This window comes from Oryzias latipes, chromosome 18 (assembly GCF_053564925.1).
Source record: "Oryzias latipes strain Hd-rR chromosome 18, Olatipes_Hd-rR_3.1".
Classification (NCBI taxonomy): Eukaryota; Metazoa; Chordata; class Actinopteri; order Beloniformes; family Adrianichthyidae; genus Oryzias; species Oryzias latipes.
The window spans coordinates 22,455,832-22,470,835 of NC_136254.1; the positions used below are offsets into that span (position 1 = coordinate 22,455,832).

At 39.0% G+C, this 15,004-nt stretch overlaps 1 protein-coding gene across 1 annotated transcript in view; it reads left to right on the forward strand.

Moving 5' to 3' along the window:
• The window catches only part of m1ap (meiosis 1 associated protein), a 33,721-nt gene that overhangs the window by 17,263 nt on the left and 1,454 nt on the right, over positions 1 to 15,004 (forward strand). Inside the window, exons 5-11 of the mRNA XM_020711635.3 lie at positions 7,130 to 7,279; positions 7,345 to 7,504; positions 9,535 to 9,676; positions 10,555 to 10,612; positions 11,044 to 11,186; positions 12,591 to 12,706; positions 12,898 to 12,970. Coding sequence (XP_020567294.1) covers positions 7,130 to 7,279; positions 7,345 to 7,504; positions 9,535 to 9,676; positions 10,555 to 10,612; positions 11,044 to 11,186; positions 12,591 to 12,706; positions 12,898 to 12,970 — 842 coding nt within the window. The remainder of the gene's footprint in view (positions 1 to 7,129; positions 7,280 to 7,344; positions 7,505 to 9,534; positions 9,677 to 10,554; positions 10,613 to 11,043; positions 11,187 to 12,590; positions 12,707 to 12,897; positions 12,971 to 15,004) is intronic.

Here is a 15,004-nt window from a genome sequence, read left to right on the forward strand (position 1 = left end):
AAGAAACAAGTGGGAGCTCAATAAATGTGATTTAACTTACTAATTTTTGCTTTTAAAATAGCCGGCATGTGAGATTTTACAAATAAACACTTTCTAATTTTGACCAGATTAAACAATGAGGCAATAACCTCTGATTTTTACACATTGAAGTTCCTCTCTTCAAGGCTCATCTTTCCAGTGTGAAGTCTACTCCTGTGGGATGTTAATAAACGCCATTCCTGCATATTTCTGTAATGGGTTCCGTGTAAAAACAACGCTCCAGTTCTCTGCAGACGTTTTCCCTCCCAGCTGCTGTTACAACCACACGCTTACATTCATTTGCCCTCCTCCTCTTCCATCTCTCATTTGGTTAATTTTCCACCAGAGTCAGCTAGTTTGCCTTATTGTGTGGTTGCACACAGGTGCTCAGGAGGAAATCCCACCCAAAGCCTGTTTAAATATGCACAGACAGACATTTGGAGCTCCAGCAAAGCCTCGTTTGAGGGCATTCTGGGTGGAAAAATTGTGGGGATACTCAGCTTTTCAGTGGCATTATTTGAATGGTTTGTTAAGTGCACATGCTTGCAGGGTCACACTGTTCACACCTCTGCATCAACCCACTGCAGGATATCCGACATGATGGGATATTTCTGTTATTGATCAAAGAATACCATTGATTTTACAGAAAGGTGGAGTTTCAGATGCTTTTGCTTCAGTTACAAGTTTGCTGATTTGCTTTGGCTGCCAAAGGAAACCGTTTCTGCTTCCTTCCAGGTAAAAAACAAAACAAAGAAAAACAGATGAACAAAGAGAAAATAGGAAACATTAAGACACAACAGAAGAACCACAATGTATAATCTTGTGAGATATTTATATCTATTAAAGTCTCTTTTTTTCCCTTTCTCTTTTCATAATTGAACCCACATGCAACTTTTTATTCATACAGAATCCCTCCTTTACTGGATAACATATTGACTGATTCGTCATTAACAACTCCACCTTTGTCTTTATTAATCAGAACTATTAAAGGGGGTCTTTTAACTATGATTTTAGCCAAAATCCCAAAATCTGTTGTTTTCTAGGACATAGTTTCTGCAGAGCAGCAGGAGTTCATTAGAAATTCGCCTCTGCCTTGTGGGCGGGACAAACTGTGAAACAACCCCACCCCTTTTTCCCTCTACGTTACTGAGAGTTTGAAGCAGGGAGCCCCGGATATTTTCTACCTAACAAATACGATCTTATTCAAACTGCATTTTTTCGTCTGCTCCTGTTTCACGACACTTTAAATAAAGAAATACTTAGAAATGCCATTTTTAAGTTTAAGTTTCTTTACCATGTCTTCTATCATCTGAAAATATGAAGAAGCAAAAAACATAATTTTTAATCTGAGTTAGTTGTAAAATAATTGTTTTCTTAAAGAGGACCTGCTGTTAAACAAGATCTTGCATTGATCTTTTGGACTAAAAACCTAGTAAAAAATTAAGCTCAAAATTGCTTTTCTTAGTATTACTTTACAATTGTTGTGAATCAGAAGCAGACAACAAAATGCAATTTGAAAAGGAGCTTATTAGAGATGTAAAAAAAAATACCCTGGGCGAGCCACAAGCTCACTGGTCTGTAAAGAGGAGGGGAAGAGGGGGCGGGGTTGCTCCACGCCAATGGTCCTGCCACTCTGTAACAACTATGTTCTAAAAAACAATTGATTTTTTTTAAATTGGGCAAGAACGGCAGATTTAGATTTATTTTAAATCGATCAAAAGGGAAAAATGCTGTGGCTAATAAGAAATGCTTGCCCAGATATCCTTAAAAAATGCATTTTTAAAGAAACTCAGCATTAAATTCAAAACCATCTGAAAGACCTCCTGTTGTCTCGTCTCTTCATCAGCCATAGAAGAGAGCGGCTCTTTTCCCGTTGTGTTTTTCCACTGTCTGCCTGTTTTAATTGTCTCCATGACCGCATGGCTTTAAGTGAAGTGACACGAGGCAATTAGGTCACCCAGCCTATGGTTTGATGACGACTGCCCACATTTTAGACCAAGTAATCAATGTCTTGTTTGTTACAGTCTCAAGCTCCATCAATGAGCCATTCATCATCAGGCTTCACGCAGACAGGCAAGGACAGAGTGGGATGAGTGGATGTGCTGATATCCGAGGGAATTTCCACAGACGGACATTTATCAGCTTCCTTTGAGTTTAGGAGCATCTTCTGAAGAGAGATGCTTTATCCACATGTTTACATTTTTCTTTTAGTAATAAAAATGCAGCTAAAATCTATAATTCATCTAGATAAATCTGTTATAACCAGACAAATAGAAACTAGACCCAAGTTTAAAACAACATAGAACGAATCTGGCCTGACTGCTGACCTCTTTGGAGGAAAAACATGAACTTTGTGGTTCAAAACCATTATTCACGTACAGAAAAATGTTTCTACCAAAGAACGAATAACCTAAGTTCATCATTTCAACTTAAAAGACAAAACCATTTTCCAACACTCGATGCTGCAACTATTTCAAGGATCAAACACTGCCGTCTTTTTGAAAGGAGATGTTTGGGAGGATTCCCACCATTACAGTCCACTGTCCATTATCAGGGAGTATAAGAGGGGTTGGACAGATTCGATACGCTGCCTCTAATGTAGAACATTACTGCCATAACTGAAAACACATAAGCTAATGTGTTGTTCTTCAGTAGTCATGTGTCTCGTCCTAATGCACTAATGAACTTAAGTGCTTCCGAGAAGTACACTGTAGGAGTTTGATGACGTCATATACAGGCGGAACTGACATGACTGCATCAGATGTGCTCAGTACTTGGCATAGTTCCACACATTCCTCAAAACTTAAAAAGCATCATTTTCACCGGAGGGGGATTTTGAGATACGTTCACTCCTCTCTACCCTCAATGATCACTTTTTAAATGGTTGGCACTTCTGTGAATTGAGAGGGACGCCGTCCTTACGTCACTAATAAATCCGTGTCACCGATTGGCTCCAAGTTCCACATGCTTTGACTTTCAACATGCGTTCATTGGCCGCACATTTTGTATGTAGAGCCCGAAAACGGCTGCAGATTCTTGAGTGAGAGTTTGGAATGCAGAAGCCTGAAACGTGCATACACGTGCGTTTACATACTTTACGTTGAAAGTGGTCGCTTCTGAGCTCATTGGGAACGTAGCACAACATCACATGTTGACCACTTTATTTATTTTTTAACTTGTCCTGTCCAACAGCTGGGCAGGCAGATGAGAGCTGAGGGCCTCTTGTGTTGGACATATTTTGCTTTAACAAGAGGGGTTATTAGTCTTCAGATAAACCAAAGGTCTGACTGAATAAACCCCTTTTGTAATTGAGGCCAAACTTTATTAATTTCAACCATGTTTGAAAATCTTTGGTGTTGGACAGGACGGAAAAGGAAAGAAGGGAAGAAGAGAGAGGGATGTTAGAGAGGGGGGGGGGTAGGAGGGTGATAATAGGAGGGGGGGTGATAAGACCATGAAGCAGCATAGAGCAGCAAGTTTACTGGATGTTTATTATTACGGTTAGGTTCAAATGTAGTACAAAAGGGCGGGGCCTGTCCACACACAAATGTTATCAACACACCTGTTAGCTGCAAAAATGTCCACATGTCAACATGTACACAAAACAGATAGTGTTCACATGCATACTTATGCCTTTAAACCAACTAGTGTGAAATATTTCATTCATTCAATCATGCAAACTATTAGTGCAAAGGTGAGCTAACACCTGTGCTCAGGTGAGTGTTTATGTTCTTCTAAAATAGATGGTGGAATGTGAAAAGAAGGAGGGAGAGTACCCAGTCATCCCCACACCAAGACCCCCGCCGTTGCAACATCCGCCACCCAGGCCAGGGCCAGCACTTAGCTGACCACTTAGCTTCACTTCCAAAACAAATTTTCTAAATGCATAAAGGTGCTTTGACATCAAATGATTCGTACTTCAGAATGAAACCCTCACATATGAATTCAGAATGAGACACAATCAGTCTAGCAGATTGGGGGGGGGCTCCTTGTCCTAGCATGTAATTCAGCAGTTTTAGTCCCTGACCAGAGGAGAATGGACTAAAAGAGTAAATGAGAATGCTGGGACGCATAAAGATAATGCATAATAGATTTTTTTTATCTTGCACATCAGCTGTAGAATAGCATTAAATGAAGTCAGCAGAGACTGACACAGAGGAAGCGTTTCTTCTCCATAAACCCGGAGGGGAGACATTGACGGCCCCCTTCCTGCACCCCCCCCTCATAACTCCCATCTAGGTTAACTACTTTCACCTTTTCTCTCTGTTCTCAAAAGAAGTTTTTTTTAACACCACTGAGAAGAGTTTTACCCCCACACTTTTTAATCACAGTGGTGTCATTATTGCAATCCGTCATCCATCATCCAACATTCCCTTCTATCTCTTCTTTATCTCATCCGCTCTTGGTCTCACTCGGAGTGTTGGCTTTTTTACCGATCACTTCTCTCTTTCTTTCTATATCTGACTCTCCTCGTGTCTCCTTTGCTTCTACTCAGGTTGACATTATCCGAAGAAATAGAAATCGATTTTTCCTTTTTATTCTCATCTATAGAGCCCTTTTTTTTCTTCAAAATTTCCATCATTCCAAAAGACCCCAAGCCCTGTTTTATATCCACGTCACACTTTTTGATATTAAATCTGAATTGGTTCCATTTTGTTCTCTTATACTTTTCCTCTAAAGTCACTTTGCATTGATATTTCAGTGTAATTTTAATACTAACTCATATTTTTTTTTAATTACCAAAGTTTTCCTTTTTTAATCTTCACATTGTGATTCACAGAATTTTGTCATTTTCCTCTCTGGCGGGGATCAGAGCAGTGCTTTTCAACTTTTTTAGCCACGGCACACTTTAACCTTGACAAAAATCCTGCGGCTCACCAGCATCCAAAAAAATTGATAAATAAAGGATAAACTCATTGATCTACAGCTCCTACACAATCTCAAATACATTTTTGTGATAATTGTGGCAGAAAAAGCTGGAAGCTGCAGCTGTCTTTTCTAAAAGATGTAATAAAAGTTTAGTTAAAAGATTGAAAAACTGTTAGATGTGTGTTCGTTGTGGTTTCAAGACCGCTAAAGACGAGCTTTAGCTGGTATTTTTGTTAGAACTGAGCGACTTTATGAGCAGACTCAGAACAAGGAAGTGAAGACTTTAACCACTTCTGATTGGTCAGACTGATGACGTGTGATTAAGCCTCTAAGAATGATTGGCGGAGACAGTTAAAGGGGCGGGACTTTTTCGAAAACGTCTGAAACGTCTAAATCGCCGTACCGTCATTCTTAAAAAATTCTCAAAATGTCTTTAACAGAATCAAATAAACACAAAGAAAAAAGTATTTTATGATCTTTCATATTCCTAACTACTCAGTGTTTTATCAGGGCCTGTTTGGATGAACACAGAGCTGATGTCCTGGAGATGGGAAATGTTTTTAGATCAGTTAATGAGGGCAATTTCCCACGGCACACCTGTCCATCTCCCACGGCCCACTGGTTGAAAAACACTGGATCAGAGAACACGTCTCCATCAGCAGAACTCTCACCCTTTCAGATTAAAAGTTTTTTTCTGTCACCAAATCAGAGTCGGTTTCCGTTCTGTCTGCTGTTAAAGTAGAAGCGATATACGATTTGACTTTGCTGCTGGAATTTTAAGTCCTTCGATTCCTCCCAGACAATAGAAGTAAAAACTGTTTTTCATTCGTCTTCTCCGCTGTCTCCAACTTTTCCTCCCTTAGGTCAACCTCCTGATCTTCTGTCCTCCCTCTGCTCCCATTAGTTTCCTCCTGATGGGGTGTTAGAGATAAAGGATCAGCCAACAAGGAAGACAGAAGATGTAGTTTTGTTTTTTAGAAGGTTTGAGTCTGCGGTAATGTTCCTACAGCGAAGAATAAGAGCAAAGGGAGGATGTGAGAAAAGGTGCTCCAAGGATCATTTTTCATGATTGGCGGAAAGTTAAAAAAATGGTCTAAATCCAAAGAATTTTCATGCTTTTCCTAATTAAAGTTTGATCTCTACCTAGCTTACTAAAGATGTTAAAAGGAAGCAAAGAGCCAGAAATCTTCAGATGACGAGTTCAAACCATAGAACTAAATTTCTTTGAATGTTCTGCCACCTAGTGTCGGAACATGTCAGCATGTTGAAATCCAGAAAAAAAGTATTTGATGTGTTCCAGGGCTGCATGTTGGTGTAGTGGTTAGCACTCCTGCCTCGCAGCAGAAAGGTCCTGGTTCAAATCCCAGCTGGGTTCTGTCTTTTTGGAGTTTGTATGTTCTTCCAGAGCAGGTGTGGGTTTTCTCTGGTTCACCCCCACAGTCCAGTTATATGCTTTATTGGTTAATTGGTAGTGCACTGCAAAAAGAGGTAGCCTAAGAGTCAAAGGAACACTAATCATCAAAACAAACTAGAATTACTTTAAACTGAATGCTATACAGCCCAAAACAGCATTTTCATGCTATTTCTAAGCAGGTTTGTGTTTTTTAAGGTTTTCAGGTTCCTAATTGTAGTTCATATCGATTACCGTGACAAACCTGTGTAATGAGTGGAAATGACTCATTTTAGAACAAAATCAGAATACGATCTTATTTCAAATAGGCCCATCTTTAAGGATCCTTATGAAATCTAAAACTAGAGCACTTAGTCTTAAAGCATAAATCCACTTCTTTTGTTTCCAAAATGATGACCATGAAAGCCTCTCTAATGAACCTCAAATTAACAAATTTATAAATAAGCCAAAAAGTAGTCAGATTTTTTTAGATGTAAATAAAGTTTTTCAAAAGGATTTGGACTCATTTTAATAACAATTTGCTTATTTCTAGACAACAAATTGTCAACTGTGGTGATTTAAAGAAAAGTTTGGAAAGGTTTAGAGCACAAATACATTCAAACAACTTCAAACCTGGTAAAATATGAAGGTTTTAAATCTTTGCAGGTATAAAATAGTTTGGGTTAGGGTTAAGGGTTAGGGTTAGGGTTAGGGTGCACATGAGTGGCCCTGCAACAGTCTGGCGACGTGTTCAGAGTGTAACCTGCCTATCCGGGACCCAAAAAAGGGTTACAGCGGGTACAGAAAGGTGAAAAACAAAGAAAAAAAAACTGGTTTTGTTCTCTTTTGCAGACTCTCTGATGCTGGGGACAGAGGTGGAGCTGCAACGGGTGGAGAACAGCGTTCTGGCCATAGAGACTGTATTAAAAGTGTGGCTTCAGGAGCAAGGAGGAGACCGGGAGCATCTCCACCTCCTGTTGCCTTCTGATAATCCCAATCCAGGTTAGAAACTCTGGACTAAAAATAAATTACGTTTGGGGCATTAAATGATCGCCTGTTTTGTGCAGTGTGTGTCAAATGTGACATGCAGGAGCGTCTTATAAGCCCCGCCCTAATCCCCCTAACCCCCAACCTTGGAGTGAAGACGGAGAGTATTCGAGACTTCTTGCCAGTAGCTAAAGGCTCGACCAATCAGAGCTCAGCACCACAAAAGCTAAAAGCAATCAAGTAAGTGTGATGCACACCTGCTCTTCGCTGACAAATGAAATCCAAATGCGTATATTTTTCTGCTTTGTAATCATTTGAATATGTAAAATATTCTTTCTATTATGTGGAGGCGATGACTGCGGCCAGCCCCCATTTCCAGTAAAAGCCCTGCCCTCTATGAATGGCTCCTTTCTGGAAAATATCTGTTTTGGAGCATTTTCTAATAAAGAAAGTCTACATCCGTCCATCACATCAAAGCCCCCTTTGTTCTGCTCTGATGCTTAGAAACATCTCAAACAACCAGCTGCAGAAAAAAACAAAACAGCTGCATGGTCGAAGTGTGTTGGAAAGGTTGGAGAAGCACATTTTCTTTGAAATATTTCACAAAAAAGAAGAAAAAGGAAAAACAAGAGGCAGATTTTTATAGTAAGAGTTTGGAGGAAACACAAATTATTGATCTGTTTGCATTTAAAATGATTTAAAAACATTTTATTTTATAATCAAGCTTTTGTCTTTCCCTATAAATTTGTAGATTAAGCATAAATCTTTTTTAAACATTTTTGATTTTCAAAATAAAAGCTCTTTTCTTTTGCCAAAAAGTATAACAGAAGAATATTTTTGTAAAACTGTTTCATTTTTACATTTCAGGCCATTTAAGTTACATATTCCTGCATTTTTAACTATTTTTCTATTATTGATTCTTTGTTTCAAGAGAATGGTTTCTCACATTTTAGTCTGTCGAAAAGCATTTGGAAATGTCATCAGTGTCAGACCTAAACTGCTCTTTATTAATCCCTTAAAATGACTTCTTAAGGGAATTCGAATTTACAGCATCTTAAGCTTTCACGCTGTATGTTGCTAATACACAAAAATTCACTTCATCTAGCATCACCTCAAATGGAAAAGCGACTGAAGAATATTTTTTAGATAACTGAATAAATGAATTCAGAAATGAAGGGGTTAAATATAAATACAGACAGCGGAAAAGGGAAACACTTTCCAAAGAATAAAGTGCTCATATCATTTTTTATATATAGTTGTGTATATATATATATATATATATATATATATATATATATATATATATATATATATATATATATATATATATATATATATATATATATATATATATAAATATATATATATATATAAATATATATATACACACACACATACACGGGCACATACATGCAGATACCATTGACTGTATGCTAGAACTAGACTGAGTGACTCCTCCCCTTGCGTTCCAAACAGGAAGTACCCACTGGCTCCAAAAAACCTCTACAGAGAAATAAACGGCTGTCAGTCATTCTATTGGTCAGAATAATCATCCTTGCTCTGCTACCTTTTTTTAACACGTTTTTTGATCATACTAATTTGTTTTCATGGTAAAAAAAATTTTCTGCAGGACAAATTGTTGAAGTTATAAACTGACCAATCAGACGTCTCAATAAAACCATGTGGTCTCTCTTCGACCGTTCGGATTGTTTGACAGGTTTCATGTAGCCCACTTTGCAGTAGCAGGGATGTGGACTTCCAACAAGCTCACTCCTGATTGGCGAGAGTGGTTGCCATAGAAACAACGACTCAGACAAACCCGGACAACAACTGCTCGCTGATGACTTCTGGTTCAAACATGGCAATGTCCATATTGCACAAAAAAGGCAACTGACTTTGACTTCATTTGGTTGTGGCCAGAAGTAAACCGTTTTTCTATGGAAGACATCATGCTGACTCGCTCCAGTTCTCATATAGTCAATGATGCTCACACGCGAGCACACACTGCATGTATAAACATGTTTGCCCAGCAAACAAAGCACTTCGATGCAAAGTTTCCACTGGTTTGCATTCTCTCCGTCGTCATGAGAAAGTCACGTTTCTGTTTACCCTCCATTCTGTCCTGCTTCGGTCTGAAATCCTGTCAGAGCTTCTATGCAAACATGTGAGTGACTGCCTCCGCCCTCATGTCATGGGTTTGCATTTTGACCGTTTGGTGATTGTTTACTTTAGCGTCTACTTTCAGTGATGCTGATATGATTCTGATGCAGGACGCTGCGTGCGGACGGCGTGTGTGAGAGTGTGCTGTACGGCCTGCCGCTGGTCATCCGCCCCACCACCTGCTGGCAGCTGGACTGGGACGAGATGGAGGCCAACCACCACTTGTTCCTCGCTCTGTGCCACACACTCAGAGTGGGTTTGGCTTTTTTTTTTTTTGTTCCATCAGTGAGCACTGACCGTGACAGAGTGAAGTCATGTTTCACATGTAACCTCTTAAAAAAAACCTTCCCCTTTTGTTCTGGTTTTTTCTCTAAATTAGTCAAATTGACTGGAAACCTAATGTAGTTACAAAAGCTGTGCACTTGGGGGCGCTGTTGTCTGAAACAAGCTCTGATCAGCCAGAAATAAGGCCTCAGGTGACATATATATATATGTTGATAAGTGCTTTCTTCTCCCAAGCAAGCATGGAGCATTTATTTAAAAAAAATTAAATAAAATCGGATAATATATCCTCATTAATGAGTTTCTTCTGGTAGGAGGAAATCAAGACTGAAAGCACTTTTTTGGGTTTTTAAATGATCACTTTCAATGAACCCCTTAGCAAAAAAAGTAGAATACTTGAAGTTTTTTTTCTTTTTATTAAGTGTACTCAACTATAAGTATAGCAGGTCTACTATAGACCTTGTATGTGTAGTGTAGGAAGTAACTAAATACTTATTCAGACTACACTGGAACATTTAGGTTTACAATAGTATATAAAAAGTAAGCTTCAAGTATCCCACCTTCATTTTAGTATAGACTAAGTGTACTTATACACTTAAATAGTCAACTTTTTGCTAGGGGTCACTTGTTTTGTCCAAACCAGATTTAGATGACCTTTCACCTCTACCCAATATCAAATCTCCTTTAAACAGACACTACGTTTAGACATGAACACAAAAAAACAACTTTTTGATTTTTGTCCTGCTTTCTTAATAGCACCCAGTTTTGTTTGTTACCCTTCTCAATACCTTTCTGTGTTTTTCTGAACATTAAAGCCGCTATTTCATGAGTTTCTTTGCTCTTTCCAGACTCGGGACCTGTTCCTGTTGCTGCAGGCTGATCCAAGTTCTGCAGCTGGAGCCTCAGGTCTGTAAGAGTAAGGATTACAGAAACTGAAATATATTAAATACCCACTCTGGCGACATTTGTTTTTGGTGTCTTTTCTGATGATGGAAGACATTTAGTCAGATTAAAATAGCATTTCTGAGTTTTTCTTTCTTCAAATCTTTGTGAATTTGGAGCAGAAGAAAAAAAATCGTTTTTTTGTGACATAGAAAACACACTGGGTGGGCTACAAGCTGCCTGCTCTGCTCCATTTGTATTTGTCCAAGAAACAACACGAGTTTTTGGATTTGGGTAAAATAAATTAGAATTAAATAAAAGATCATTTGAATAATAAATAACCATAATTACATGACCACTGGGGATGTTTTTAAAATAGAACAAAAGATGATCGGAGTGGGACTTTAATATTAGCCAAAGGCAAACTTTAAAAGTCTGCATTTCTGTTCAAACAGGTGTGAACTCTCACTATCTGCTCCAGCCGTCCATGTCTCTGTCCTTCCTCTTGAAGCCTGTCGCCTCCAGAGAACTGATGCTGCCCTCCTCAATGCCTGTTTCTGCTCAGGACCCTTCCCCTGATGCCATGCAGACTGTGCAGGTCACAGTGACTCCTTCTAAGCTTTCCTTGGAAACTTGAATCAAGTTTCAGCCTCGTCTTCCACACAATTAAGTTCCAATTTGTGCGCTTAAATTGGTATTTTGTAAATAAATTACTAGTAGGAATTGAAGGTACTAAAATACTCATTTGCAGTGACGTACGGTGAGGCACTGACGTCATCAGTCCAATTTACAAACACGTGAACCCTACACATTAACTTATTCACCAGTTGATTGGCAACAGTTAAAGTGTGTTGTTATAAATTTCATTTCAACATTTTTCTTCCATTCACAAACTGTAGCATAGGAATACAAATCACCAGTATTGTTATTATTGACTTACTTTGACTTATAAATGAAGTCCCTGGGCCACTCCTGAAGAAACAAATGGGTGTTTGTGGAAATTGTTTCTTTTTCTTCCAGTTTTTAAAGTCTTTCTGTCTCAATGGAGATCATTGTCAGTGACATGTTTCCACAAATTCCTGAGTTTAGACAGGAAATCCTCCATTTAGAAAATAATGCTAAACAATATTAAAGAATAAGCAGACAGCTGCACTTGACTTGTTACCACTAATTCTATTGTTCTTTAGCTGCAGTGTCACATTCTCTGGTATTGAGGCACGAGTACTGCATGTCTCATCCAGTGTTAATCTAATGTACATTTTTTGCAGTAAATGAGTCACAAACTGGCACCAACATCACCAGACAGTTAGTGAAATATAAGCAAATCAAGTGATTAAAAATAAAGCATCTTTTATGACAATAGAAAGACCGAAACAGTAAAGCGCAGGGAAGGCAGGAGCTGCTGGTGCCTCCCCTGCCGCTTTCTCGTGTTCTTTAACAGGAAATTTGTGAATTCATTACTTTTTTTTTTTTTTTTACCAAAGAAGCTTTGGTAAAAAATCCACACAGAAAAAAACTATTCGTAGAATAGACATGTCTAAAAATTAATATTTAATTTTTTTTTAAAAAAGTCTTAATTTTATGGAATATATGTTTTTTTTAGCTAATCTCTGAGTTGTGGGTGGGGCTGTTGCCACAGAGCAATCCCACCCCCACTTCCTTTTACCCACCTGTATTTTCTACATCTTAATAAATACATCCTTTTTCTAACTGCAGTATTTCGCCTCCTGATTTACTGCGATTAGAATAAAGAAATATTCCGAAATGCAACTTTCTTTATTCATTTTCTTTATATACATGTGCTCCATTATTAAAAATATGTCACAAGAACATGTTAAGACAATTTCAATCGACGTGGGTCTTTAAAATCTGGTAACATTGGGCTCAAAATAGTAAAACTAAAAATGTTCACTAACTAAACACTAGCTCTAATCCACATGGGTTTTAGGTTGATATCAAATGCCATGAAGCTGGTATTCATACCAGGTCATGATTGTTTCAGGGCTGCCTGTCTCAGCTGGATGAGGAGTTGGTGTTAAACCCGCTGGCGCTCTGCAGTAACCTGTACCAGCACCTGAGGAGCAGAGGTCTGCTGTCACAGCCGCGATACCCGTACAGGTCAGCATGAAGCGGGAGGAAAACTTTTGCATTCTCATCCATCACGTTGGCATCTGTGTGAAGTTTCACCTGACTCACTTTGTTGCAAACACAACAAACAAACGGAGACTGAGGTCATCGTGAGAGCTGCTGCGTTTCTCAATGAGAAAGTCTGATTCCATGAGAACAAAGAAGTGTGTTTGTGGTTCCAGAGTCCAGTCAGCGGCTCCGCACAGAGAGCAGCTTCACACACCTGAGGGACCAAAGAACCGAGCGGCGCGGCAGGTGAGCATGGCGGGGCAAAGGTCGCCTCTTTCTGCCCCACCACCGCACGCCATAAAACGAGTGACGCCCCTGGCAGGGTTCCACAGAAAACAGGTCATCCTTCCTATCAGTCACATCAAGACAGCGGCAATCAACTTCCTTCTTGCCATCCACTGCATCTTTTGACCATTAGGTGTCAGCATGCAGCGACTACTGACAGTTCAACCTTTTTTAACACTGGTTGCAAAAATAGCATCCTTTTTTTTGTGGTCAGTTCTGGAACCTTTTCTAATTTTGATGTGCAGCGCATTCATTTAGAAAGAGTCTGCTTTTGATATTCAGAGTAATCTATTACAAATCCTTTTTAGTTCCGTTTTTTTTAGGTTTTTCAAATCAAATTTCATGTTTTCCCTGATGTGGAACAAGCAAAACAGATACAGGAAATGACTTCCTGACTGCTTCTCCATGATAGTCAGTCACCCAGCTCTCAAGAAAAAAAAAACATCAGTGTTTCTGTGTGTCCATGTCATCAGTGTCAACAGTGGCTGTGAGGGATTCTTTGGATAAATTGTTGCTGTGTTTTTGAATCCTCCGGATCTTGAAATGAAACCGACAGAAGCTCATTTAGCAACAGGATACAGACGGATCATAAATCTGCTGGTCACAAGTTCCTTCAAGGAACTGAGCTATAACTTTACACTAAAGGTCACAAGGTGAAAAATGTTTTCTCTGCAGCCTTCCAAAAAACCACAACACAAAATGCAGATGTATACACAAACACAGGAGGACTTCACAGAACTTCCATACTATTTAATCATTCTTTACTATGATGTGACTGCTGTTAGGGGTTTTTGTGTTAGGCTTCTACAAGAATATACAAATGTTTGGTTTTTATTCAACTAAGTAGACAGCCAGCTTTTGGGTTTGTGGTTGTCGCCATCCTGCTGTGAGCCGTCACCGAGCTGTTTTCCAGAAGGGTAGAATTAGGAATGAAACCCAAATCAAACTGTTGTTCACTCATAATTGGATGGTCACCCATGTTAGGTTTCAGTCTCAAACATTTAAGAAAGTGGTTGATAAATAGATGGTGATAATTGTGATATCAGGTTTAGCTCTCAAAAAAAACAACTTTGGAAGCAGAAAACATTTTTGATGCAGCAAACATCACTGAGGACGTCGTCTAACTCTGTCAAATACATTCATATTCATTCTTGTAACCCTTGTGCTATCCTAGGCACTTTAACGTTGGGAGTTGGGTCATCTAGACCCACTAGACAGTGTTCTGAACCTTTTCTCTTCAATGATTTGTGATCTTCACTGGTGTCCATGGATTACATGAAATCTTTCCACCTTTATCCACCTTTGTCATGGTAGGGAGAACACGTCAATGTAAGGGTGGGGTCATCTAAGATAGCACAAGGGTTAAAGGTGGGTTGTTGTGTCAAAACGTATATTATATTTCTCTACCTTGGCCTATGGTAACGCATTCATGTGAGTTATCATGACTCTACATCTTTATGTCACTTTAGAAATCTTTTATTTTGAGAGTGTAGCTAAAGTTCATTTGGTCACTTGGAGGCCATTTCTTGTGTTTCTGTGGGTGAATTGGATGTAGATATGCTGGGAATCAAACTCCAACCGAGTCAACATTAACGTCATATTGACGTACCACTAACCTTGTTTCAGGAGGATTGTTGTTCTTGTTTTCCTCAGATTCTAGTTTCCATGTGAATCTTTTTAACCCTGTAACAGCGGAGCTTTAGCTCCCGTCTGTTCGACTGCAGGAACTCTTCCACCGTTTACACCACTGATGTCATTGGAGCTGATTCAGAGGCGGAGAAAAGCAGCCTTTTTTTAGATGCAACACTTTACAGCAATGAATTGCTTACACAACAAAAATCAGCTGATTCTGTCCGCTTCTCTCTGCGCCAGAACCAGCTGACAAGGTGAAGTGGATTTATATAAAAAAAAAAAAAAGCAAAACAAAAATAATCGTTTAAAATTTAATCTTAGCTTTGTTGTCATGGCGACAGGTGGAAACTCCCTTAAGTTTTG